This window comes from Micromesistius poutassou, assembly GCF_964030765.1.
Source record: "Micromesistius poutassou genome assembly, chromosome: 7".
NCBI classification, from domain to species: domain Eukaryota; kingdom Metazoa; phylum Chordata; class Actinopteri; order Gadiformes; family Gadidae; genus Micromesistius; species Micromesistius poutassou.
The window spans coordinates 4,303,521-4,328,915 of NC_140277.1; the positions used below are offsets into that span (position 1 = coordinate 4,303,521).

The window sequence follows — 25,395 nt, forward strand, 5'->3', positions numbered from 1 at the left end:
TTCATCAGTGCAAGGAGGCAGCCCGTTACTTTCTTGGCACAGATTCCCCCAAGAAACACTGAAGGCTTTGTGGGACCCCCCGCCCCCCACCCTCCCAGCCCCCCCGGCCCTGTGTCAGCTAGAAGTTGTCAGCATGGGGAGCGATAGTTCAGGCGTCCATGTGTGTTAGAGGTGGCATATGTCACAGAGAAAGAATGTCCTGAAACCACAACCACTTCAACCCCCCCCCCACCCATAACGATATATTCCTTTCTTTGAATATAAATCCAAGTGCATTAGGGGGTGAAGCCTTTTAAGGGTCTTCAGCAGCTCTCGCCCCGCACATCGTGACCCGTCCGTCACCTGGCAGCACCGGCTAATGGCCGTGTCCTTGGCTGTGTGAGGACAATCTACAAACATGATCTGCACTAAATACCCATAACCACCTCTGTGCCTCCACGACCGCCCCAAATCACTCTCAGATGGCCCCAGAGATCGGCCTGTCGCCCCCCCCCCCCCCCCCCCCCCCCTCCCTCCACCCAAGGCCGTCCACGAGACCACTCTCGATAAAGTCCTGTTTTGCTTAAAAGAGGCGCCAGTTTTCGACATAATTGTTTTTTTTTTAACCCCACTCAGGGTGCCAGTCAGGGCAATTAGTTTGGGGCGATATCAGATAAGTTATCAGAAAATTACACCTTAACTGCTTTTTCGTATATATACTGTAAACGGTGCGCCTCGCTTTCTGGCGTTCATATTTTCCCACATCGGAAATATGAAGCAGCGAGTCTGTCGTCTGAAAAGGCAGAACAAGTGTTTACTTGTTACTGCCTGGCGTCTGGGTGAGGTACACACGTAAGCTGGATAAACAGACTCAATGCCCCACTTTGTTTTTGCATCATTTTCTTTTTTCGAGGGGAGTAAGCGGTCCAAGTCTTTAATTCCTCAACACAAGAGTTGCCAATGTTTGATATATGAACTCTCATCTCCCTATATACACACATATGTTTATGTTCCATAGTGATTAACTCTTGGTCAGCTTATGATTAAGGATCATTACATTTAAAGATTTGTTACGGAGAACTCCCAAAACACCATTTGTGTATCTGAAGGGCCATGACACGACTATTATAATGGTGCCGTAAAATCTAGCCTACAGAATAATGAAATTCTTAAATGTTATTTTGTGATGTGAATCATGTTAGTTCAACTTATTTTGCCATCAATGTATCTTATTGTGTGTCCATTACATATTTATAATGAATGTGTTTATATTCTTCGGGTTCAGGATCTTGGCTTTAGCTAACTACTCAGGAGATGATGTTTAAATGTTGAGCAATTAGTGAGATCCTTTATACACTGTTTTAAATGTTTTCATTTTTCAGCGTGATGCAACTGGGATAACTAAGCGAGAGCAGATGTTGAAGCCACTTAAATGATTAATCAAATCTATTTCCCGCTCACACAAACACAAGCTACAAATTTACAATGACTCACAGTCGCACACACAAACATACACACAAAGACACAAGCTGCAAATTTACAATGACACACACACACACATGCTACACATTTACAATGACACACAAACACATTTACAATGACTCACATACACACACACACAGACACACCCAAGACAGACGGAGGCCTTCGGCCATGCAGTTTGAAGCATTCAGTAACAGCTCATTTCATCTGAATAGGAAACGAGGACGAGTGATTACGGCCTCCATCAGTCTTCCAGAGGCCAGGCACAAGACAAAGCATGCTCAACGCAGCGCACACTCACACATAGGCAACACTGCAGTCGGCCCCTCCATCACTTTGTCACACAGACACACACACACACACACAGACAGACACACACACGAGGCGCCGTAGTAGTTAACTAGCGCTGCTAAAGTGCCGTTAAGACACTGCACTTACACTAAGTTCCGCATGTACTCACTGTCTACGGTGAAACCACGGCAGACTAGACAGCCCCATTGATAAGGCAGCGCAGTGTGCAGACTGCACCGTGCTCAATGGGGCGAGTCAAGTGTTTGCACAGCAAATTGATTCAAGACAATGTCTGAGGAGATGTTTGGCGGGCTAACAAGGGGATCCTGAGACGCATCACAGATGACTCCACCGTCTCCTCGCCGCCTACCCTCCCCCCCCGTTCCTCTCTATTTATTCTGCGGTTCATTGGTGACACTGCACTCTGTGCTTCCTGTAGCAATTAATAAAATGCATCGGATCATGCGTGTGTGCGTTTCATCACGGAATTCCCGAACGCACACACATTTGCTTTGTTGTGATGCGTGGATCACAGACGGTGAAACAAAAACACAAACGTGGTTCAAAAGGTGCACAGCAAAAACGTGTGCACCAGGTTGACCTTGAACCGCTACAGGCATTATCACAAGTCATATATTAGTTATGAAGGAGTCATTTCACGATGAGGTTCATTAAGCCAGGCGTAATCGACACCATGGAACAAACCACTTTGGATAAAGGGGAAGTTTGGTGTGTATACAAGAATGTGCACACAGACAGAAGAAGCGATGACAGCTGATGCTAATTACCGCGTGTCAGCACAAGGGCCCTTTAATTCCTGCTCAATGAAACATGGCTGCAAACAAACAAGCCGGTTGACCTGGGCGGTAATGAGCCCCAGTTGGACGTGGAGGAGGAGGCGCGCTACAAAACGCTGCCATCTTGATCCGTTTTACCCTGCTTCTCTAGCCGCCTTGCTGCAAATGGCATATGCTCACTTGAGGAGATAAGCCTCCATGGATGGTGTGTGTGTGTGTGTGTGTGTGTGTGTGTGTGTGTGTGTGTGTGTGTGTGTGTGTGTGTGTGTGTGTGTGTGTGTGTGTGTGTGTGTGTGTGTGTGTGTGTGTGTGTGTCCGTGTGCTTGCGTGCGTATGTGTGTATTTTAATAGCGCTGTGATTGGAGACAGGTGGAGGCGTGCACACAGACCTCTGGTGTGGAGAGCCGTGGTTGAATTCCTGTTCCGTTCGGCGCCGTTGAGCAGATACCAAATGGCCGGATAAATAGAGCAGCAGACGCAGAACGCACGGAGACACGGACGCACAAACATGCTGGAGACAGGTGGACGCAGACATCAAAGGACTGGGGGCGTGGGGGGGGGACAGGGAGGTCGCAAGATGCACTGAGGCTGGCTGGCAGGCTGGGCGGAGCAAAGCCGGGGTGTCAGTGTGCACTGCCACATGTGTCCCGCGAGCATGAGAGGTCCGTGTGCAGCAGAAAGTGTAATTCAGTGTGTCTGGGGGCCAGCCTTGACGAGGTGATAAGAGCTTGTTTCCTATAAACACTAACAGCGTTCATTAGTGGAGGCCCACTGGGAGGGGGTGACACAGGGGAGGTGTGTGTGTGCCGGTGTGCCTGTGTGTGTGCATTAGCCCTTGTGTGTACTCCATACACCTGGGCCGTGTGGAGGTGGCAGCTTGCGGCCCTCACGCTGGGTGTAGCTGCTGGAGTAATGGTTCATGGTTCGAGAGCGGCTCCAGGAGAGTGGCTGGTGGGCGGCCCTGCTCAGCCTCAGATTGACGCCAGAGATGCCTCGCTGCATCTCTAATAAGTCCCTACTGGAGCTCTACAGATTCTAATTCTAGCTCTGCACAAAGTAGGGCACCTGGGCAGTGTCAGGGTGATGCTCATTGCACTGTCAAGGCTACAGGAAGGAACTGTTTGCGCAGGACTTATTTTCAACACCAGACACCAGACAGCTCGGTGTCTGGTGTCTTTCCACCACCTCTACTTCCAATTTCTAACGGCTCTTCACCTCCACCCAATCACACACAGGCATACACTCTCATAACCAGAAAAAGACAGAGCTAGGTCAGTAAAACTCAATAACTATATCTCTATATCTATCTAGATATCTATATATATATATAACTATATAACTATATCTATATATTCTGTAGCTGCTGTAACTGTTAAGGGGGAACTTTTTGACTGGGGTTTTGAATTTGAGTGTGCCAGATTTTAACAAAAAAGACACTTCTGTACAGAGCACGTAACCAGGGTAATACATACCTCCAAGGGCGAATCACAGAGGAATCTCCGGAACTGTGGAGGGAGACAGTCAGTTCCGCAAGGGAGAGAAAAAAAGAAAAAGAAAGAGAAAAACATTAGTTCTATGAGTCACAGAATCATACAAATGAAAACCATACCATATCTCCGCGGCTCACTAAAATATTTCACCTCTGCCACTACTTGCTCGGGTATCAGATATCAAAGGAGGGTGATTGCACACACACAGAGGGTGGCGGTAGAGACTGTATTTACACAAATTAAAACCCATTTTACCCCTCAGCTGTCGCCTAGAGACCAGGTCGGACACACTGACAGCGTAATTGCGCGGCACTGCCACTGTCAAAATAGCCTATCCCTTAACACACTTCAAACGCACTGCGTGGCTCAATTACCCCTGCTCGCTTAACACGAGAAGTGGCAAACACTGCCCCGGAATCCAGACTGGTATGTTGCCCGTTCCCTCTAAGTGCCGAGGTGAGAGCAGTGTGTTTACGGGCCCGACCCGGGGGATTAGGGGGTGAAAGGCAGCTCAGACCCATTGTTTGGGTTCAGAACCATTTTGAAATGACAACCAGCAGTACTGTGGGGGCGCACTGATGAACAGCCATTTGCGTTGCCTGCTCACTCCCACTTTCAATCCTGCAGATGGACACACACATATATGCACACACGCACTCATGTTTCATGTTTCACGAGGAAATGCAACAATCCAGCTGAGTCATTCGCTGGTTGTTCAGATGTTGTGGGGGAGTCTGGTAACTCTCTCTACTCTAGAATATGAGAGCTATTAAAAGACCACAAAGGAACAGAAGTATGGGGCACAACTAGTTCCAGACAGATATCAAAGAGCGAGGAGGAGGTCAATGATAGAAACAATGACACCCGAGATAACGCAACCCAATAGATGCCTTCAAGTCTATGGCCGCACAAAATCCAATGTACTTCTTCAAAATCAGTTGAGAATTTAGTAGGGAACCTGAAATCAAATTCAGCTAAATGTTAGTGATTCTTATACTGGCTGCCACTTTCATCCCACAACTTTCACCAGAATCCTTTACACTGAGAATTAAAGAATGGTTCCATCATTGGATATGTTACCAGTACTCTGGTGGTTGTTTGTGTGTAAGAAAATCTGCTGTTTATCCCAACCATGTTCAAATAATTGTATGGAAAATGTCAAATGGAAAACAGCAGGGCACAAAAGTATTGATTTTATTAAATCAAGGGGTCACATGTGTGTGTTAGCCCGTGCATGTGTGTAAAGGTAGGGCCAATAACAGTGATGATGGCTGAGGGCATGGTTCACTGAGTGGGGCTGCCCTGGTTTACGTGCAACTCAAGCTCCTGCCAAGATTAAGGGCTACAGTGTGTGTGAGTGTACGTGCCTCCACATTTAATGTGGGTTTTTGACGTTAAAGCACTGTATCTGAAATACATTTATACAAAATCTCAATCCAGCGGGGTATGTTTTAGATGGAAGGATGTCATCTCTTATCTCACACACACACACACACACACACACACACACACACACACACACACACACACACACACACACACACACACACACACACACACACACACACACACACACACACACACACACACACACACACACACACCTAAGTGCCTCCCAAACTGTGCTCAACCAGGTGCAAAACATGACCACAAGATGGCACACAGCGGCTCTGATGTCAACTCTCAGGCCCCCGGGGGAGGAGAGAGAGGACAGTGGTCACAGAGACACAGAGAGCCTCTTTCACCCACGGCACCAAGCGCCCAAACGCTGGTCCTCCACCTAGAAACAACCGGTGGCTCTAAGCCTCAAGTTGCAGCAGCGACTCTAAGGATCTACGGTTCGATCACACAAATGGGTCTGGAGAAGGGGAGACTCCATTTTGAACTAGGGATGTGGATTCCTGCTATAGTTTAAGTAGAAAGCAGAATGTGACTCCTAATAAAATAACTGTTCCCGATTCCAACACCAGAATGTTTTTTTGGCAGTACTTAATAACACCTCCCGGTGCATTGTTAAGGGCAAAAATGTCTGATTGCTTTAACTGAAAAAAACAAATAAAAAAGAAACTTTACAATACTAATTGCTTCAATCAATTAATGATTGATTGAAGATGATTTATGTCCAATAAATTGTATGTATATTATACACAAAATGTGCATCTTTTGTTAGTTGTAAAACATTTTCATGGATAATCCCACACACTATAAATCTGTGAAGACCTCGTTAAAAAGGGTTTTAATGGCTTGGCATCTCCCCCTTCCTGCTGCTCTCCTGGCTCTTTGGGGAGAGGGGGCTTCTGGGAATGTTTTCACCCAGAGGGGAGAGGGGGCAGTCGGTTTCCACTGCTCTCTCCACCCTCCCCTGGTCCAAAGAAGGTTGGTCTCCTGGAGTCTGGCAGACCCGAGCCCTCTCAGGCCACTGACGGAGAGCAGGCGGCCAGGGCATGGACACACAAACAAACAAACAGCCACTAACCGCGGGGCCAAGTGAGCGTTTCCACTGTGTAGGCACGCCTGTGCAAGTATGGAAATATACTTTTTTCCAAAAGTGTGGGTACCACACACACACACACACACACACACACACACACACACACACACACACACACACACACACACACACACCTACCTTCTGGAAGTTCCCACTTTCTAACACATGGAGCTCATCACTTCCTCTGCAACACTCTCTCTCTCGGCACTATAATAAACCTCTCATCTGCGCACAATTAGGCCAGAAGTCATCGTGGACGCACACACTTACGTATGCACACATAAACACTGAGACACAGTGGAGCTCTCACTTATTCACTCTTACACAAAACACATGTGTGTGTTTCAGGGAATGCGTGTGCGTGTGTCTCTCTAACACACTAACAGACACAATCTAACCACAAATAAACAGAAAACTCAGCTTTCACTTCTTCAGAGAGCCACACAAGTCTCTCTCTTACACACACATAGTATTGCACACAGACACACGACCCAGCCAAGCCCTCACTTATTCACTCTAACCCACAAATCAACTAACACCCCCCCCTGCACACACACAGAAACAAACAAACAGAGCTGATGAAATAGAATTGCTACTGCACTGTTACTTTACTTTACTAAAACGATTGCTGTCATTGCAGGAGTTGAAGTTCCTGGAACCAATTAAGTAAAGAAAATACAATGACACGATCCCTATCTTCTAGCCTCTCACATTATTTTACTTCAATTACCTCTATTTAATCAAATCAGATTCTATGGCGGCATATTGCTGCCAAAAGGTTGAGAAAAATTACTTTTGCGTGCGCACACACACTAACACTAATTATTTTTGTGAACACTTGTACTTCACTCATGCAAAGTATTCCTCTGTTCACAAGAGCCATAATCTAGCCTGTGAGGAGACGATCATTAAATGAGCACGCACATAAAATGAAGCAGCACGCAACTGACACCCCCGTGTGAACAAAAGCTTTCTTTGCTCTCGTGTTTTCCTGCTCACTCTGATCATTCTCGCGTGGGCTTTCTCTTTGGCACCCAGTGTTATTGGCCATTGCATCCCTGTCTATGATTGGTTGCTCTTTGCCTTCCCCGTTACATATTGACAATAGATTTATTTTCTGAATCCTGAGAAATAGCTTTGGAATTTTTTATTTTTTCTTCTTTAAGACTACTTATTTCTCAGACATACAATAACAAAGACATATACATAAATACATGTACATATGTACTTGTATGTGTCCTATCCCTCAGACTTATTGTATGTTGTACAACTTTGCACTTAATGTACGCACTTATTGTATGTCGTACTTAGTTATAGTACTTAGTTGTGTAGCATCTTATCCTAGCTATCTTTGATGTATACAGGGAATGGTTAATCTAACAATTGTTAGTGCTTGGCACTTGTTTCTATGAACATCATTACTGTGCCGACAGTGATATATTGTACGTTGCTTGGGATAAAAGCGTCTGCTAAATGCCCTAAATGTAAATGTACAGCGAGGCAGTGAAATTCCACCATGAGAGTTTGAACGATAATGGAAGAGGTTGCGATGCTGGTAAATGCATCAGTGGGAGGAAATAAACAAAGTGCTTTAACCTCTGACCTCCAGAGGAAGTGGAGGGGCTCTGTGGGGAACTGGAGCCCCCATCGATATACCTGCTCACCCAGCCCGTTAATGGGCACACTGGGAACGGTGAACACTCTGGATGTTAACCGGAATCACATGCATGTGATGAATACAAGGGACAGCAGTGTGTCACAACAATCCTCCCATTTCATTAACCCCAACGCAAAATTAAACTGTACTTTTTTGTATTTAGCTTGTTTCTTTTGACTTGTATTTGCTTGACCTGGGATGGTCGTGGAGTCACGTGTCTGATGCAGTGCTCTGGCTGTGGAGAGAGGGGTAAACAGATTAGCTGGGTTTGTTTTCCCCAGAATGAATGCCACATGTGCAGGAACTCAGAGTTACGGCTCAGCACAATGGTTAAGACCAATAAGTGTGACTCTGTGTGTGCGTAGATGCGTGCGTGTGTGCGTTGCAGAAATAATTGCATGTATAATGGCTCAGTCGCGTCGAGGATCCGTGATTGGATGTGTAAGGAGCAGTGTCTGATTCCTTTCCACTCTTGGCAAGGTAGTAAACGCAAGTGGCCCTAAACAAAGACATTCTACTGTAGGACAACACTGTACGCACGCACGCACGCACGCACTCGCACACACATACACACACTCCGCTGGCTCGGAGCCAGGATACCAGCAAACAGTGTGCCAGACTCGGTCCCTAGGTAATAACCTTAATGGATTAATAAATACCTTCACAAACACTGAATGACCCATCTCCCTAGGTAGCCTCCGCAGCAGGCATGGCACGCCACCAGACTCTCAACAATGTGTTTTTATTCAACAAACACAGCCACAGTGGTGGGGTGTATGGGGGTCAGAGCTTCTGGGAAGAGACCAGGCTAATTAATGGGCTGCGCACAGTCCAGAAAAAATGCATCTGTGGAGCTCCGCCAAAGTGTGTGCGTGTGCGAGTATGTGTCACCGTGTGTTACCGTGTGCGTGTGACTGTGTGCGTGTAGCAGGACCTAATGAAAGATACTGGACAAACTAAAAGGGAATACAAGCAAGTATCCGTGGACGAGACGGTTAACAGAGGAGGCCTGATTGTGCTGCAGAGGTGAATGAATGAACTGGGGAGGACCAGTGGTGCGGCAGCGGGGCGTTTCAGACAAGCGGTGCTACGCTAGCGCGATGCTACTTGCAGTGAGCAGAGGGCCATCTGTGTCTGTAGAGGTGCTACCGAGGGGATTGCAGGCCTTGTGCGGTGGCTCGTGTGTGTCTGTCAGAGCAGGCTTACGACTCGGCCCCTGGGGAAGATAGAGTTACCCTCCTGGATACTTAACCCTGACACGTGTGCACACACGCACACACAAAGTACATGTACCATCACACACACACACACGCAATAAATGCACACACACTACACATGCAATACACACAAAGTACATAGGGAATACCCACACGCACTCACACACACACTTCAGCCTTCCCCTCTTGCTGCACTTCAACAACTCTGACTTTTAATCATCCACCAGAGCTCTCTGGACCCCCTAAAGAAACCCACTCAAACCCTGACCCCAGCACAAGAGTGTATAGGGAGCACCACTGTAGTATCTCGTCCTGTCGTTTCCATGCACTTCTTCCAGTCTGAGTGAATAATCAGGACGGGAGACACCAAGTCTTCTACATGTTAGTCACCACCACATTCAGCAGGAGAATTTCTTGTCTTTCTCCAAGTTGATACAAGAAAGGGGAACTGTTCTCACCAGGAGGCAACATGTTTGCAATTGGTTTTACATCGGATTAGTTTTGGTTTAGCCATCCGATTCCAACATCTTTTGCTGGAGGCTATTTTGACACACACACACACACACACACACACACACACACACACACACACACACACACACACACACACACACACACACACACACACACACACACACACACACACACACACACACACACACACACACACACACACACACACACAGCTAGTGTTACGGCACCAGGAAAGTATCTGCCACAAACAGGTCAATTTCACATTTCTGGGTTATTTATTAATTTGCCCCTAGGATTTACAAGCTGGAACATTCAATAATTTTCTGAGGCCCGTTGCCGACGCAGGAGTGTACACGTCTGTGTGTGTGAGTTATTGGTGCTAGTGGAGGGTGGGGGGGTGATTTTCCAGCTCTTTAGGGACAAAAGGCCCACTCAGGTAGGGGTGAACCTCCAGCGGGACTGCATCCTGACTAGACCGCCGCTTCCTCCCCTCTTTCCCCCCAAAGATTTCCTTGAATTTCTCCCGCCTCCTCGTAACGGCACCCTAGCATTACTATCAGAGTGTGACTCACACAATACAACTTTTTTTCCCAAAGCAAACTTCCTTCTACTGCAGCCTGTCTTTAATGGCCAGGAAAAGACGGCAGCACCCTCCTCTTCCTCATGCAGGGCTAAGGTTCTTCCTCTGAGTAAGTAGTCTGCTCTCCTTGTTAAATACCAGATCACCACTAGTAACCACACAACACAGCTATCACCAGTTTTAACTTTCACTTTACACCTAGGGCATTTAGCAGAAGCAATTATCCAAAGCGACGGCGGAGGCAACTATGCAAGGCGACAGCCAGCTCGTTTAGAGCAGTCAGGGTGAGGAGTTTTGCTCAGAGAGACCTCGAGCAGCACTCAGCTAGGAGGAGCCGGGGATCGAACTAGCAACCCTCCGGTTACAAGTCAACCCGCTTTAAACCCGACCCCCTCCCCCCCAAGTTATGGTTGAAAATTAAGGATTACGTCAGTACATGAAGTGGATGTATACCTTTTTGTTGTCTAAAATGGAGCCTGCGCTACTATTCATGCAACATTTTTGTATAATTATCCAAATATGATTAAAAATGTTTCATATAATTTAATATTTGACACGTTTTTCATACAACGCAGCCCAACAACCCTTGCTGCAATACAAAACATCCCCTCTAGGTAAAAACACTGCATATGGTTGTTCATGTCCTCTCCTGATGATTAATTGCCGTTGATGGAGAGGCATATCCCGCAGTCTACCCGGCAATTTCCTGTAACTGTAACTACCAGCGTGGTTGGTGAACGCTTCTAGAAAAACATTCCATTGCCCTCCCTCAACACTGTGGCGTCGTCGAACAGGCCTGGGGTTTTAACCTACGGCAGCGTTGGCCTGAGACCCACTCACCCAGGGTCTGATTCTGCAACATCATCTGCATGAGAACACTGTGCGTGGTGGAACGATCTCCCTGCCGACATCAGGACCGCAGAGTCACTCAACAGCTTCAGCAAGAGACTCGAGAGTCACTTGTTCAGAGTTCATATGGAGTCTACATAGCCTCCCCCCTTACCCTCCTAAAAACACCCCTCTTACACAATTTTTGTATGTTTTTGCGTCCTGCGCTTAATAGTACTTGGCATTGTGTAGCATCTTATCCTAGCCATCTTTGTTATATACGGGGAATGGGTTAACCTAGTGATTGTTAGTGCTTGACACTTGTTTCTATGAAAATCATTACTGTACCGACAGTGATATATTGTAAGTTGCTTTGGATAAAAGCGTCTGCTAAATGCCCTAAATGTAAATGTAAAACTGGAGGCTGATTTATACACCGATTGTAATTTAGCCATGACTTCAGGGCATGCACCAACAAAGCCATCAAAGTGTAGCTCAACAGTGAACGCAACCACACAGACCGCGGGACAGTGCACTGTGCTGCCATGCGACCGCCGAGAATGGATCACACATGCAATACCCGGTCCTCTTGTGCAGTTGGTGCAGTTATTAGGTGGGTTAGGGGTAGTGGTGGTGGTGGTGGTGGGGGTGGGGGAGAGGGTTTCAGGGTGTGGGATCATAAGCATCACAGTACCTCGCTCTCATCACACTCGCTGGCGGCGTCACCGTGCACTGCCGTCTGGTAGCGGGCGTACAGCGCCGCGGACTGCTCAAAGGTCGCCGCGAACTGGGGGTCGTCAAAGCTGACCGCCACTAGCCTCACCTTCAAGTAGCACGGAAGGGGGGGGGGGGGGGGGGGGGGGTCGTGTTAGGTCACCGAGGACAGAGGCATTGTGGTTGAAGAGGCACATAGATGGAATGGAAGAGCAGGTGGAAGGGAGGAGGGGAGAATAAGGATTTCAAAGAGGAACGGGATGGGGTGAGGTGGGATAGGATGGGGAGGGGGCGTTGATGATGGATAGATGAGGTTTGGACACAGTGAAGTTGTGCACTGCGTTTGGTTACCACCAAGGCCTGCAGTTCAGGCAGTACGTGTTAGGCCGGGGGCCGGTGGCCTCGGGCAGATGTTGCACAGAATCGTGTCAGGGCGTTTATGTTCTTGTTCTGCCTTTGAAGATGAGGCTAGTGCGCTGCCCAGCCGCTACCAGAGCGAAGCAACCCTCCAACGTTAACGAGAAGTCTGGCTCCAGAGGCTGGCCGTGGTGTGAACGAGGTCTGTAGGAATGGAGAATTATGTACAGGAGGGGCCTGTGTAGTCCGACCAAATACCTACTCACGAAAAAGGTTTTCAATCTGGCGAAACAGATTGTACTAAAGACATTTGAAAAGTACCAGCCGTAATTGTGTTGCTGCGAAAATGAGATTGAGATGCCAGTTCGCTTGGGCTGGGGTAATTCAGGGCCAGGCCAGGGTACGGAAGGGGGTACGTGGAGGGGAGTCTGGCTGGGGGTAGGGGGGAGTGAATGAGCTGAACCACCACCTCCCTCCCCCTCTTTCCCTCGCAAGCAAAAGAAAACAGCTCAATACTAACGAGCGAGCCAGGCTACACGGACACCTGTAGAAACACTGCTCTCACCCAACGGCTTATGGAAACATTTTACTCCATTAATTTCCTTCACGTATTAATTCTCTACACCATTCATTTCTTATCCTGCATCTTGATGTCCACTCTCCTTCACCCAATCTCTCACACTTACTTTAATACCACTCTTTCTTTAATTGGATTAAATGCATGGCCCACGTTTCTCAAAGATTCTACCCGGAGAAAATGTTTTTTATACATTTACCGGCCTAAGCTACAATTAAATTAACTAATGACAGTTTTAATATGGAGGTTCACTCCTGTACTTTTTGCATTTCTTTAGCATGTTTGGTAACTTTAAAAACCCTCAAAAATTGTTTTGAAGATGTATGTTTTTGAAGATTTTCCCTTTTTGACATCACAAAACACTAACAATATTGGATAATATCCCAAAACGTACCCTGTTGAGCAACATTTTAGTTTTGAAAGTTGACCAAACATTGGGTTGTGTTTTGTGTCGTTCAAAAGGGACAATATTAAAAAACGCACATCAATGACTCCATTTTAATTTTTTTACAAAAATGCAGAATTGGCGATAGTTTGGCAAGACCAAACAATACCCCCCCCCCCCCAGCACACCCTGAGCACCCTCTGGCCTCAGAGCTCCAGCGAGCTTCTCCCTCTGAGCAGGTTGACCTCCACACCCCGCCCCGCCGTACCCCCTCTGACCTGGCTCTCGGAGGGCTTGTCAGGAGGGTCCTTGTGAATGGCCATCTGGTAGAGTTTGTACACCTGGTAGGAGGCGTCGAAAGAGGCTTTGAACTGTGGGCAAGGGGGGCTGGAGCGCACTAGCCTCACCTTCAACACAAGAACGAGAGGCCCGTGAGACAAAGGGTTAACATGGAGGAGCTGGGACGTGAGCACAGCCCTTTGTGTGAGTGTGTGTGAGAGTGAGAGTGATAGAGAGCAAGAGAGAGAGCGAATAAGAGAGAGCGAACAAGAGAGAGCGAGTAAGAGAGAGAGAGAGAGACAAAAGTGAGGAGAACAAATAGAGAGGCCAAATTATCACAAATCAAAGAAAAAAGAGTGAGCGGGAAAGAGAGAGGGAAATAAAAGTGAGAGGACGAGACAGTAATCGTGCTGAAAAAGGACAAAAACACACCCTTTCTCAAGTCCTGCCAAAGAACTCATAAGTTATTTTGGCTGCAACATGTGTGCACCCAGACGTCCATGGACCATTACCAGTCAAATGAAACTGCTTTGAGTTTCAGTTTGGAGGTTTCTTAAGCCATTAAAAACTGAAACTTCTGTGAGATGGCGCTGCATGTAATCCTCTTTCAGATAAGTCTTTCAGATAAGTCTTTCCCACCGTCGAAGGAGGCCCTCTCTCACCACAGCTGTGACTTGATGGGGAAAGACTAATGATGCAGAGCAAGGGTGTGTTTGTGTCCCGTTTCCATGGTGAGACATTTGCGCAGACAGGTGTCTGACAGGAGCAACCGGAAAACAATAACCTTTTGACATCTTAAACACAACAAAATAATATTCTAGAGTCATGCTAGATTAGGACTTGATTCATACTATTGATACTTATTACAATCAACACATTAAAGCACATTAATGCACATACATGGTTGTCATACATGGAAGGGAGCCATACATTGATTAAAAAAATGTTCTGGCATCAATCGCAATCAGTCAAGGATGCAGTTAGTGTCTTTTCCACGGTAATAACAATACAAACTTGATTTTCTCTCTGAGGTAATAGAGTATGAATCTGTCCTGATGGGGAGGATCGCAGCCCAGTACGGTTTTGTGGTTGAACAAGCATTGTGTGGCTGTGTCCCGATAACGTCACAATAACATCACGATAAGTTCACCCTCACAAGTTCACCCTCACACATCGTCTGGCTCCGTTTTGATTAACCGCTCTCTGCGTTAGACGCTTGTGTTGGCACGCCGGCCGGCACCATGTGAATCCTCGGACTCTACGATTCCACCGAGGGACGGGAATTTTGGGAGAGGAGTGATTGAGCCCTGGGTTTGTTTGAGTTGGACCTCGGCTGAGCTCTCATAACACGGCTTGGCACCCTGTCCGTTGCTCAAACAAAGAGATCACAGAAAGTTACGTGAGAGGATAAACCCTCAAGTCAAGACATTTTATTTGTTTGGGCGCAAATCTCCAGCTATCCAGTGATCGGGCGAAATTATTTGCTCCAGCCGATACCGCGAACTCAGCCGGTGTGGCTAAAGCGCACCCCGCGAAATATTCTTGTGATCTAACACCAATAGGCTGAAGTTTGACTACTTGAAGAATGTTGAAGAAACGCCATGTAACACAAGTGGCTTTGGTTGGGATTTAATTAAAAATGAAAGATTTTGGCCTTCTAAGGCCTCATCCTAGAGGCCCCACTCATAATCAAAACAATCCCCCAACTCCAGTAAGGCCTGCAAAACAAAGAGCAGACTCCAGGTCTAAAGTGGACGCATAAATAAATACAGTGGTCCAGTCTGACAGCCAAACCATAGCATGTGAACACCAGGAGGCCTAATGGGACCGTGATATGAAGAAACTGCAAGTCTAGGCAGGAGAGTTCACTTACAGTGGACAGTGTTCTGACGCCTCAGGCCCTTCTAAATACAGGACCATACTGCCCCCTGGTGGTGGCTTGCTACATATATAACGTTGAAGGGAGGCCCATACCGTCAGTGCTCATCCCAAACTGACTTCTTCCATGTTATGAAAACACATGAAATTGTTTGTTTTCATGTGTGTTAATTAATAATAATATATATTCTTTAATATTTGTTTAATGGCAAAGCGTAAGCCAACATTTGTCAAGGAAAGGGCTGGGGCTGGGCAGTACATCGATATTTGAAATATAGCGATATTTTTCGATACGGAACGAGACGCTATCAATATAGTTAATTTGCGTTGAAATTACAGCGCATTTGCTCGAGAAAAAGCCGGTCTGAGCCACGCCTGCTATTTCCTCACTCTGCTTCAGAGTCCTGCACGGGTTACCGCGGGTAGCCGACGGGTGACCCGCACAATTTGGATGAAACGGGTGTAAAATAATGTACTGTGTCGGGTGCGGGTCAGGTCGGACGCCTGAACAGTGAGGGTCGGTCGCAGGTTTTGCGATTGCAATTGTCAAGGATCTCACGTTCAAAAAAAAATTATTATTATTATTGACACATCTAAAATCAAAATATCCCTGCATTTCAAAATTATGAGAGCAGTGCCTGAGCAGTGCCACTGGCCCCCGGCCGAGAAGAGTGCTCGAGGGTCAGTGGACGTGCTATCGGACGTAGAGGATTCCAGTGATGAGGCTCCGCAGTATCGGGACGAAGTTGCTGCTTACATTGAAAACACCTAAAGATGACTCTTTTGGTGTGTTATCATGGTGGGGAGAGCACAGTCGTTCATTTCCAAATATCACCATCCCTGCTCAGTGCATCCAGCTCAGCAAGCGAGCGAGACTTCTCTGGTGCTGGATATGATATTCAGGAGAGGAGGAGTCAACTAAAACCGTCCACAGTGGATGATGTGCTTTTTTTGCACAGCAATCTAAAGCACCACGGCAAACACCAGATAGTGTAATTCCCCGGCGTTCCATCGAAAGTGTCTAATTTTCCTTCGGGTACGGGTCGGGCGTTGGTATCATTTTATAGCGGGTCTGGTCAGGTGCGGAATGTAATTCGCACTACTGTCGGAACACGTGTCGGATGCGGTTTGAAGTATTGCGGGTACGGGTTTGCAAAATAAGCCTTGTGCAGAACTCTGCTCTGCTTATCTCTCTCCATCGCGCTCTGCGTCTGGCTCACGAACACTCTGCCCCGGCCCCACTTTTCCATTCACGTCACTTTTTAAATCCCCTTTGTCGCGAAACATGTCCGTCAAACGCATTTGCCACATCTTGCTCCGACTGACTAATTTTAAAATGTTTAGCTACCCTGGCCTACACCCAAATTTAGGATTGAGTTTGCAATCAGCAAGGCAGGTTAACGAGCACAGCGACGCAGGCAGGCGGGAAATTAAAGCACAGCGGCACCCCTGATGTAGAATGATGAGTTGGAGCGTGGCAACGTCAACCATTTTATTGTGTCAACAAATATCAATATATATCTTTTATCGACATTCTGCTTGAAAATATCGAGATATGACTTTTGGTCCATATCGCCCAGCCCTAGACCTCAACATATATCATTAATACACCTACAATATACCAGAGCAAAGGCCAGAACCCGTAGAACGGAGACCACCAGAGAGGCCCTTGCTGGTATTAGTGTTGACGAATGTTGACTCATCTGTATCCTCTCGACCTTTCCCTCCAGGCCCTTGTGTCCACTGGAGGTGATGCCCTCCAGTTCAGGACGCTCTCGCAGAGTGTCCTGCTGTGGTGAACAGCTGTGTTTACCATGAAACAGAGCCGGACTGATTTTAATTACTCGGGTGTGAACAGCCCTCTTCGTTTAAACGAGTGCTGTGCGAACCTTTCGGCTCGTTAGAAACCAAGCCCAAGGGCGGGGGGCGTGGATGACCTGTTTACCATCACTTAGCAAAACCTCCTTGTTCGGGTTGAAGGGCAGGGAGCGTGTCTATATGCGCGTGCCCGTCGATAAACGATCGGGCCTGGCAGCCAAACAAACGAATCCTACTGGGACGAGGTGCCTGTGAAGGGGTCCGGACCGTCGGGGCTCCCCTGAGACCAGACTGAGCGGGACCGTCGTCCCATCACCAAGTCTTCCGACGCGTCGTCGACCTGCCTTGGGATGATGTCACTCAGCCAACATCAGCAGCCTCGGAAGCTCTAAACCCCCCCCCCTCCCACTGGACCTCACACCCAGCTCGCTACGTCTCACACCCACCACCCCCCACTGGTTCTGCATCCAAGGCTTCTTCTCCACATCCTCAGAGCCTTCTACGGCGGGCACTGCGGCCTGATCTGATCAGGAGGGTAACCGGAGCCGGCGTGTGTGGTGCGTCTGTCTTTGGGCCCACTTCCTGTTCGGGCTGCGATTCTCCCCAAAAACATAAACACATGGTGAAGCCCCTTGGACCGGGGAGGGAGGCTCTAATAAAAGGCAAAAACAATATCTCGTGCTGGAATGTTTTTCCATACAGAAAAACCATAACTAAAAGCCAATTCAAGCCTGATTAAAAGCCTCCCCTGACACACACACACACACACACACACATGCATAGGAAAAACCCCAAAGCGGTAGGTACGTGTTGTTACTGTCGTTCGCACTTCCTCTCACCTCAAGGCTATGGAGGGCGGTGTCGGGTAGCGACTCGTGAATGAACGCCTCCAGGGGTTTGGGCTGGGGGGCGCGGCCGGGCGGGGCCTGGGTTGGGGTGGGGGTGGTGGTTGGGGGTGTGACGGGCGAGGCGCCGGAGTCGCCCCCCCTTTTGATCTGCTCCTTCTGCAGACGGCGTTCCTTCCGGAGGTCCTTGGCCTTCCGGCAGGGCGGCCGCGCTGGGTCCGCCCCCTTCCCTGTGGCGGAGGAGGAGTCAGAGAAGGGTTCTGTAATGTATGCAATGGATAGTCAACAGTATGCATTGTTATTCCCATGCCTTAGGGGGCGCTCCGCAGCACCTGTTCAGTGTAACTTATAACATTGTTCTGGTGCTAGTGAATCAGAGTTCAACGTCTGGACCTGCGTTCTTGTGTCACTCCATTATCAACAAGTAAGCCTTATATCATGAAACGAACATAAAAGGTTCCACAGAACATGAGGGAGACGCAGAGCTTCACATGAGGAGTACATTGTGAGTACATCAGTTGGGCGGGGAGCCAGGGCCTGCTCCAACCTGCTCCGGAGCAGAGACACACTGAACAAAAGAGATGCAGGGGAAAAGAAAACGAAAAGAAAGGAAAGATCACAGACTGAGCCTACGGATGAAATACATACGATGTGAGATTCTGTGTAATGACTGGGTTATTGCCTAGAGGGAGAGCACTTTTCCCCGCTGTGGTCCTGTAATAACGGGCTCACCACAGAGGCACTCACCGATGAGTCCCACATTTGGGAATGATTTTGCAGGTGTGAGAGTTTGCAACGGGCTTGGCCTGACCCGGAGGGCAACACACACACACACACACACACACACACACACACACACACACACACACACACACACACACACACACACACACACACACACACACACACACACACACACACACACACACACACACACACACACACAGATTCTGCATACAGTATATGAAACATTCACTGCAATGCACAATTACTGAAACAAACTGCTACTCCTCTGCTGAGAATCTAAAATTTGGGTCTGCCATTCAGCCACAACGACTCAGAGAAAAAGGTTGAACCAGGGGAATGTTTGAATAGCATTCAGCGCTGTGCAGAGAAACACATGTCGGGCCCGTTCACTTCAGCGGTACTCTTCACCCCATCGTCCTCTCACTATCCTCCCACTGCTGGACTCCTGCCAAGCCCTCCGGCGGCCCGGGCATCTCAAGTCAACAGTTTACACTCCCACATCCTGTTTAGAGCAATAAGGAAACGACAACCATTTCCTGTTCCACTCCACCGCCAGACGCCCCTATCAACTCTGTTTCTCAATGAACGACCCTCCAGCACCCGCCCCCCCCCCCCGCATATCACAGATGATGTCAAAGCTGGGGGGTGAAGGGGGTGGAGACCGGCAACTCACAGTCTGGTCGAGGGTTCAACGTCGACGTTTAACGTAATCCATCTCGAGTGTAGGCCCCTCCGTTGTTCCTGTTATTTACAGTCTGGAGGGACGTCATTAGCCACAGCTTCTAACACTTGTGGAAAATAACCAGCCCGCTGATAGGGGATTCGTTTAGCTCATTTTCACACAATTACGCTTGAGGAGGAAATATGAATGAGCCAGTGGGCAATTGTTCGAGGCAGGTTTTCAGTCATATGCAACAGGTGAATAACCAACGACAGAAGGCTAGAAGGCTAGTAATAACGGAAGCAGGGTTTTCGTTGTCCTGTAATTAATGGACATTGACCGGAAAAATTTAATGTCAGACAAAATGTAATCTCTCCAGTCAAATTGTCCGATAGAAATTTGCCAATAATATAAAGTCGTAATAATAGTCTGCTGACACCGCTCCTCTTAACGATGCTGTAAGCCTGATGAGATGCCCTCGCTGTGATGACAGCGCTCCGTGGCTACGTGAACGACATTTATCCAAAGTGGGCCAAGCTCGCAAAAATAGCCTGTGTGATCCCTGTCTCTAGTGTTCCTGCAGAGAGGGGTTTCTTGCTGCAGAATCGGATCAAGCCAAAGCAGCGAAGTTGCCTTTGCGTAGAACAAGGTTATGCGACTTATGCGCATCGCTGTGCGCATAAGTTGTGAAGAGACACTGAGCAGTTTTGATTTTAAGTCCGCTGCTGCAAAATTCAACACTGCGAAGCAGCGTAAAAAGTAGCCAAAAATGACAATCTCATAGGCCTGGTAATTTGTTTGTTTCAGTTTGTTCTTATGTGTAACACCTGCTGTCGGCTCCCAGACTGTAGTCGAGGAGCACAAGGGAGAGGTTCCCTCCAGTGCCGATGTTCTCTCAGGGGTAACACCCATCACTTTGACAGGAAGCGGGTCTGCTTATAGGTCGGAATATGGTCGGAATGAAGCGGCCACCGATTCTTGACAGGCTGGGTACTTTATTCTTACACACAACCGGACTCGTTCGTTTCTTCACTAAACTGACGTGCTCGCTCTCCTACTCACACACAGCCATTCTCGTGCACACGTACGCTTCTCGTAACACTATGCCTCGTTATTGCAAATGAGACGTTCATGTTTTTCCCCATCTATTTAAAAGTTAGGCTATTAAACATATTGCATTCAATACAACCTGATTATGTCATTCATTATGTCATAGCCTAATTAAGAAGGGATAATAGGATATTTGACCAGCATATCGTCAAAATGTCCGGAAAACAAAACCTCTGCAGGTCACTTTGACCGGCACCGTTTTTTTCTAGCGGGAACGCTGAATGGAAGTCCTTCCGATAAAATCCCATGAATGTGAAGCATTTACTGGAGAGCTGTTATCTCACTATCTACGAGAGCTTCCTGTGTTGGTCTGTAATGGTGAGCGCCCGGTCAGGTCAAGGGGGCCGATAAACTACATCCTCCACCCCCCCGTGGTACAGGAACCAGAACCAATATCTGGATTCTGTTCATGACACTGTTTGACTGGTCTGCACGCAAGCACACTCGCCCTTATGCACCACTGACCTGCTCAAACTGCTCTACACGCCCACCAATTAGCCTCTCGTATCCCACACATGTACAGGAGGAGAGAGTGCAGCTCTCTAATAGATACAGTTTGACAGATTGGTTCCGGTGCGAGACAGATGCTCCTTTTCCAGCAGTAAACAAAACGAATAAAAAACGACTGCACCCACCCCACCCAGCACCCTTAACTCCTACTATTTCCTTCCCTAGCCACACACAGAGCCAGGTTTTAAAGACACTAGCTAGCTAATTGACGTAGGAGAGGAGGAGAGGAGATGAGAGAGGAGGCTGCTCAGTTATCACTGGGTAATGCCACCCAGACATTCACAGCTGGCAGGATAGTTTTATGGCACGTCAAGATCTCCCCTGGAGGAGTGCCTGGCAGGTGACGTTTTGCCTCCTCTCCCGCCCACTCTAAACAAACAATGCAGACAAGCAGATCCAGAAGACAGGCGTACACGGTAATTGCCCATTTAAGTGCCAAGAAAAGACCAGGGGTAGTATTTATATCAGGATTGTGCTAAATGTTTATAGTGCCCTGCACTATAAACCTGTGTAGATTGGTTTAGCATCACAAGCACAGTGACACAATACACAAAGATTTGAATTAAAATAATGGCAAACACCATTGTCCAGTATTACAAGAATCATTTTTAGATAAAAATAGAGATGACAGCACCAGTCACCAGAATCACAACCTCCAGTGTTAAAGGGAAAAATAAAGTCAAATAAACTAATGTCAGAGTGTACAAATAACATTTATGGTTAAACGGCAAAATGGCCTGCCCCGTTTTCCAAATGTATTATCCTGCCGTTTCCGGTTCGTAACTCATTCACAGGAACCCGTGTCAAAACACAATATACACACTTGCGCATAGATTTTCCAAAACATTAATTACACGTTATCTTCCCTGCAGTGGCCCCCTGATGGAGAACGGGAGACTTGAGGCGCGTTTCCGCTGTGCGTTTCCATCCATCTGTAAAAAGCAAGACAGCACTGGAACCTGCCAACGGCCATAAATCGCTGAGGTTATAAAAGCCAGGGGGGGGCGCATCATCCAGGTGTTTTGTGTTGGCGGTGGGAGGGGCTCGGTGGTGGTGGGTGGGATGGAGGAGGTGTGCGTGTGTGGGGGGGGGGGGGTGTTGGCGTAAGTACACTCAATGTCTGCTTCCTCCCCAGCTCTCTGATGAGGGGGGCTGTTTTTCTAGGGATTCCGAGAAGGAGAGAGTGAGAGCAATTCAAAGTCAAAAGGGAGGAGGGAGAGTCAGAGAGAGAGAGAGACAGAGCGAGAGAGAGTCCGAAAGCAAGAGAGAGTCAGACTGACACAGCCCTGAAGATTGCACTTAGGCTACAGCGCTCCATTAACCGAGGTGTCCATAAGAATCATCTGAGACACTCCCTCTGTGAGGGTTTGTTTACGTCTAGGTCTGGAACCACCACCTCGCTAACAGCAGTCTGCCAGGCCTTTCCCGTCCCAATCCACCACCATGTCTGAATGATGAATGGGGATGAGGAGAGAGGCTTCTCTTGATGGGTGAGAGTGGGAGAGAAATGAAATGTGAGCAGTGGGGAGTCTAAGCGTTTATTATCAGTTTTCTGGGAGTGTTATTCATTCATTACCCTCTTTGTTACTGGGAGCTGTCGCAGCGCATCTTGCCCCACAGAGTAGGGAGGAAGTCTTGACGGAGAGTTAGATAACTGGATTGATCAGTGGAACAGTCGAGGGAACTCCAGCGTTATTCACACAGCACTTCCAATTAGAGACTATTACAAGGAGAACACTGCCCCCTTCTGGCAGGCAGAGATACTACAGCCACGTATGGCCCCATTGATTGCAGTGAAACACCAATACAACTCAATATAATGATACAGTCGCCTGGTTCAGTGCTTATACATTAAGATGATGAATGGGTCAGAACCAACAGCCTATTAGGACATGTTAGGCATGGTAACTTATAGGAGCATAACCAAATCAGGATCCTGATGTGGCAAGTATACTGTAAGTGTAGAAAATGAGTAACATGCAACCAGGAAAGTTTGAGGAGGACTTTTTATGCCATACAAAACAAAAAAATAAAATCCAAAGAAAAAAATTGGAAACTCCTGCAAAAACTTCACAGAGGATAACACTACGAGATATAACCAACCACAGCTTCTCTGCTCCTCTATCACTTTTATATTTAATTTAGGGCATTTAGCAGACATTTAACAATTGAAAAATACAAGGACATATTAGAACAGTGTTTTTACTTTAACAAACAAAGTGGACAATAAGGTTAGGCTCAGGCTCAAGTTGATTGCAGATCATATCAGATCATATCCATAGGTCATAGGTCATATGTGGCACCTTACCTGGTTTGTGAGTTGCACTTGGCGGTCCAGTGTCTTTGACAGTCGGCGGACCGTCTTGTCCCGATGTCTCCGGGGTCACTGGTGCACACACCACCACCCCCTCCGGCTGAGGTTCTGGGACGGCTGCGACCTCCACCTGGGTGGGGCAGGCCTTGGCGGTCCTCTTCAGGCCTGCCTCCTCACAGAGGGAGTCCATGGGCTCTTCTAACACATGACACACCAGACAACAGCACTTTAATGGCCTGTACCCGAGGTTTTACACTGCTGGGTCAAACGGTAAAACTCAATATGTAAATAAGGTAACATTTTCTATTAAGGTACAGATATTAACCATTATTGGCATATTAGTAACATATCGGTTCTTTATTAGTCATTATAAAGCACTTATTAATGCCTTATTCTGCATGACCATATTCTACAACTACTATGCTGTTAACTATGAGTTTTCCTTAAATAACCCCCTAATTACTGCTTATTGGCAGTAAGTAAGGAAGTTGTTGACCATGAATAGGGCGGCTTACCCTAAGCCTAGTAGTTGTAGAATATGTTTATGCAGAATAAGGCATTAATCCCTAACCAGTTAATGGTTCATATGTGTACCTTAATATAAAGTGTTACCGTAAATAATAATCATGCATCTACAGTGTTTCCCATACATAGGCCAATGTGTGGCGCAGCGCCACAGATTGAACAACGAGCGCCACAAATTGATTCCGCTTTTCTTATTTATTTTTATTTTAACGCGATTTTAAAATTGAACTCCGCCAACCCGTAATCGCAATCCCGTCCGCCCGCAACCCAACTCCACCCCCCCCTCCCCTCCATCAATAATTCCACCCGTGGTTATAATGTAAGCATTATAAGCAATGGCGGTTTTAGGCACGGGTGAAAAACGAGACACACGAGAAAAAAAAATGATCCACGCATTTTCTATTATCGATAATACAACCCCCCCTCCCCAACAACTCCCCCAGCCCGTAATCCCCCCCCCCCCCCCCCCCCCCTACACATCTACATGAAAACATTTAAAACAAAGACCACATTAACAAAGCATAACTCAATAAGAGCTGGCATAGATGAAGCCAATTGGATGAGGACCAGACTCACCATCCGCGCCTCCCGCCGGTAGCTCCCCTTTGGACAGGAACTTGCTCATCTTCTTCAGGGTCTTCTTGTGGGATTTGGCAGGCTGGAAGTTCAACGCGTGGCATCTTGGCAGCCGCACAGAGGGGAGAGGAGAGGACAACAGACATGCACACGTTTTATATCACTTACTTCACCCAAGTAATCTGACATAAGACCAGCATTAATATCAGTGCATGACTACAGCTATTTCATCTTGTATAACTATGCGTTATTATGTATTTGTTTATCATTTTGCCAGGCCACATGTTTATTAATATTCAGTGTTTACCTGATGGTGTATTGTGGACAGCATGTCTTCTTCATTGTTGGCTTGTAGACGTACTTCCCACTTCTGTTAAAAGAGAATAGGTTTGCATCGTTCACCAGGCATGTTTGATTATCACAGATTGTGTGTCCACAGTATCGCTGAGTCAGTAAGTGAGAGAGAGAGTGCACGCTCTTGCCTTCTCCATCCTCGGTCTATGAGGTCCTGGTAATCTTGCACGGTCATGGTGTGGGACCACATCCCTGTAGGATGCAGAAGCAGAGGATCACATTTGAGATCAGATTCAGGAAGCCATCCATTCATGATAAAACAATTTCCTTAAAGAACATTGGAGAAAAACCAAACACTGCAACATCTTAAACAGACAAACACAACTATGATAAAGCAAACCGCTCATATTACAGTTAACCAGTCCTAAATAAACATTGGTTGATATCTAAGCTGCTATTTAGAAACTATACAAATCTGTACAAAGAGGAACCATGTTGATTGTCTAGTGAGCGAGTCTA

General features: G+C 47.3%; 1 protein-coding gene across 4 annotated transcripts in view; it reads right to left on the reverse strand.

The window, feature by feature from the left end:
• ate1 (arginyltransferase 1) overlaps positions 1-25,395 on the reverse strand; it is a 57,386-nt gene that overhangs the window by 29,952 nt on the left and 2,039 nt on the right. Inside the window, exons 2-9 of one of the 4 annotated variants that reach the window (XM_084470806.1) lie at positions 25,065-25,128; positions 24,890-24,952; positions 24,583-24,686; positions 23,476-23,679; positions 18,134-18,369; positions 13,588-13,726; positions 11,981-12,099; positions 4,022-4,054 (exon numbers count right to left, since the gene is read on the reverse strand). In XM_084470806.1, the coding sequence (XP_084326932.1) occupies positions 4,022-4,054; positions 11,981-12,099; positions 13,588-13,726; positions 18,134-18,369; positions 23,476-23,679; positions 24,583-24,686; positions 24,890-24,952; positions 25,065-25,128 (962 nt within the window). Of the gene's footprint in view, positions 1-4,021; positions 4,055-11,980; positions 12,110-13,587; positions 13,727-18,133; positions 18,370-23,475; positions 23,680-24,582; positions 24,687-24,889; positions 24,953-25,064; positions 25,129-25,395 lie in introns of all 4 variants that reach the window. The other 3 variants (XM_084470804.1, XM_084470803.1, XM_084470805.1) reach the window with 3 other exon arrangements.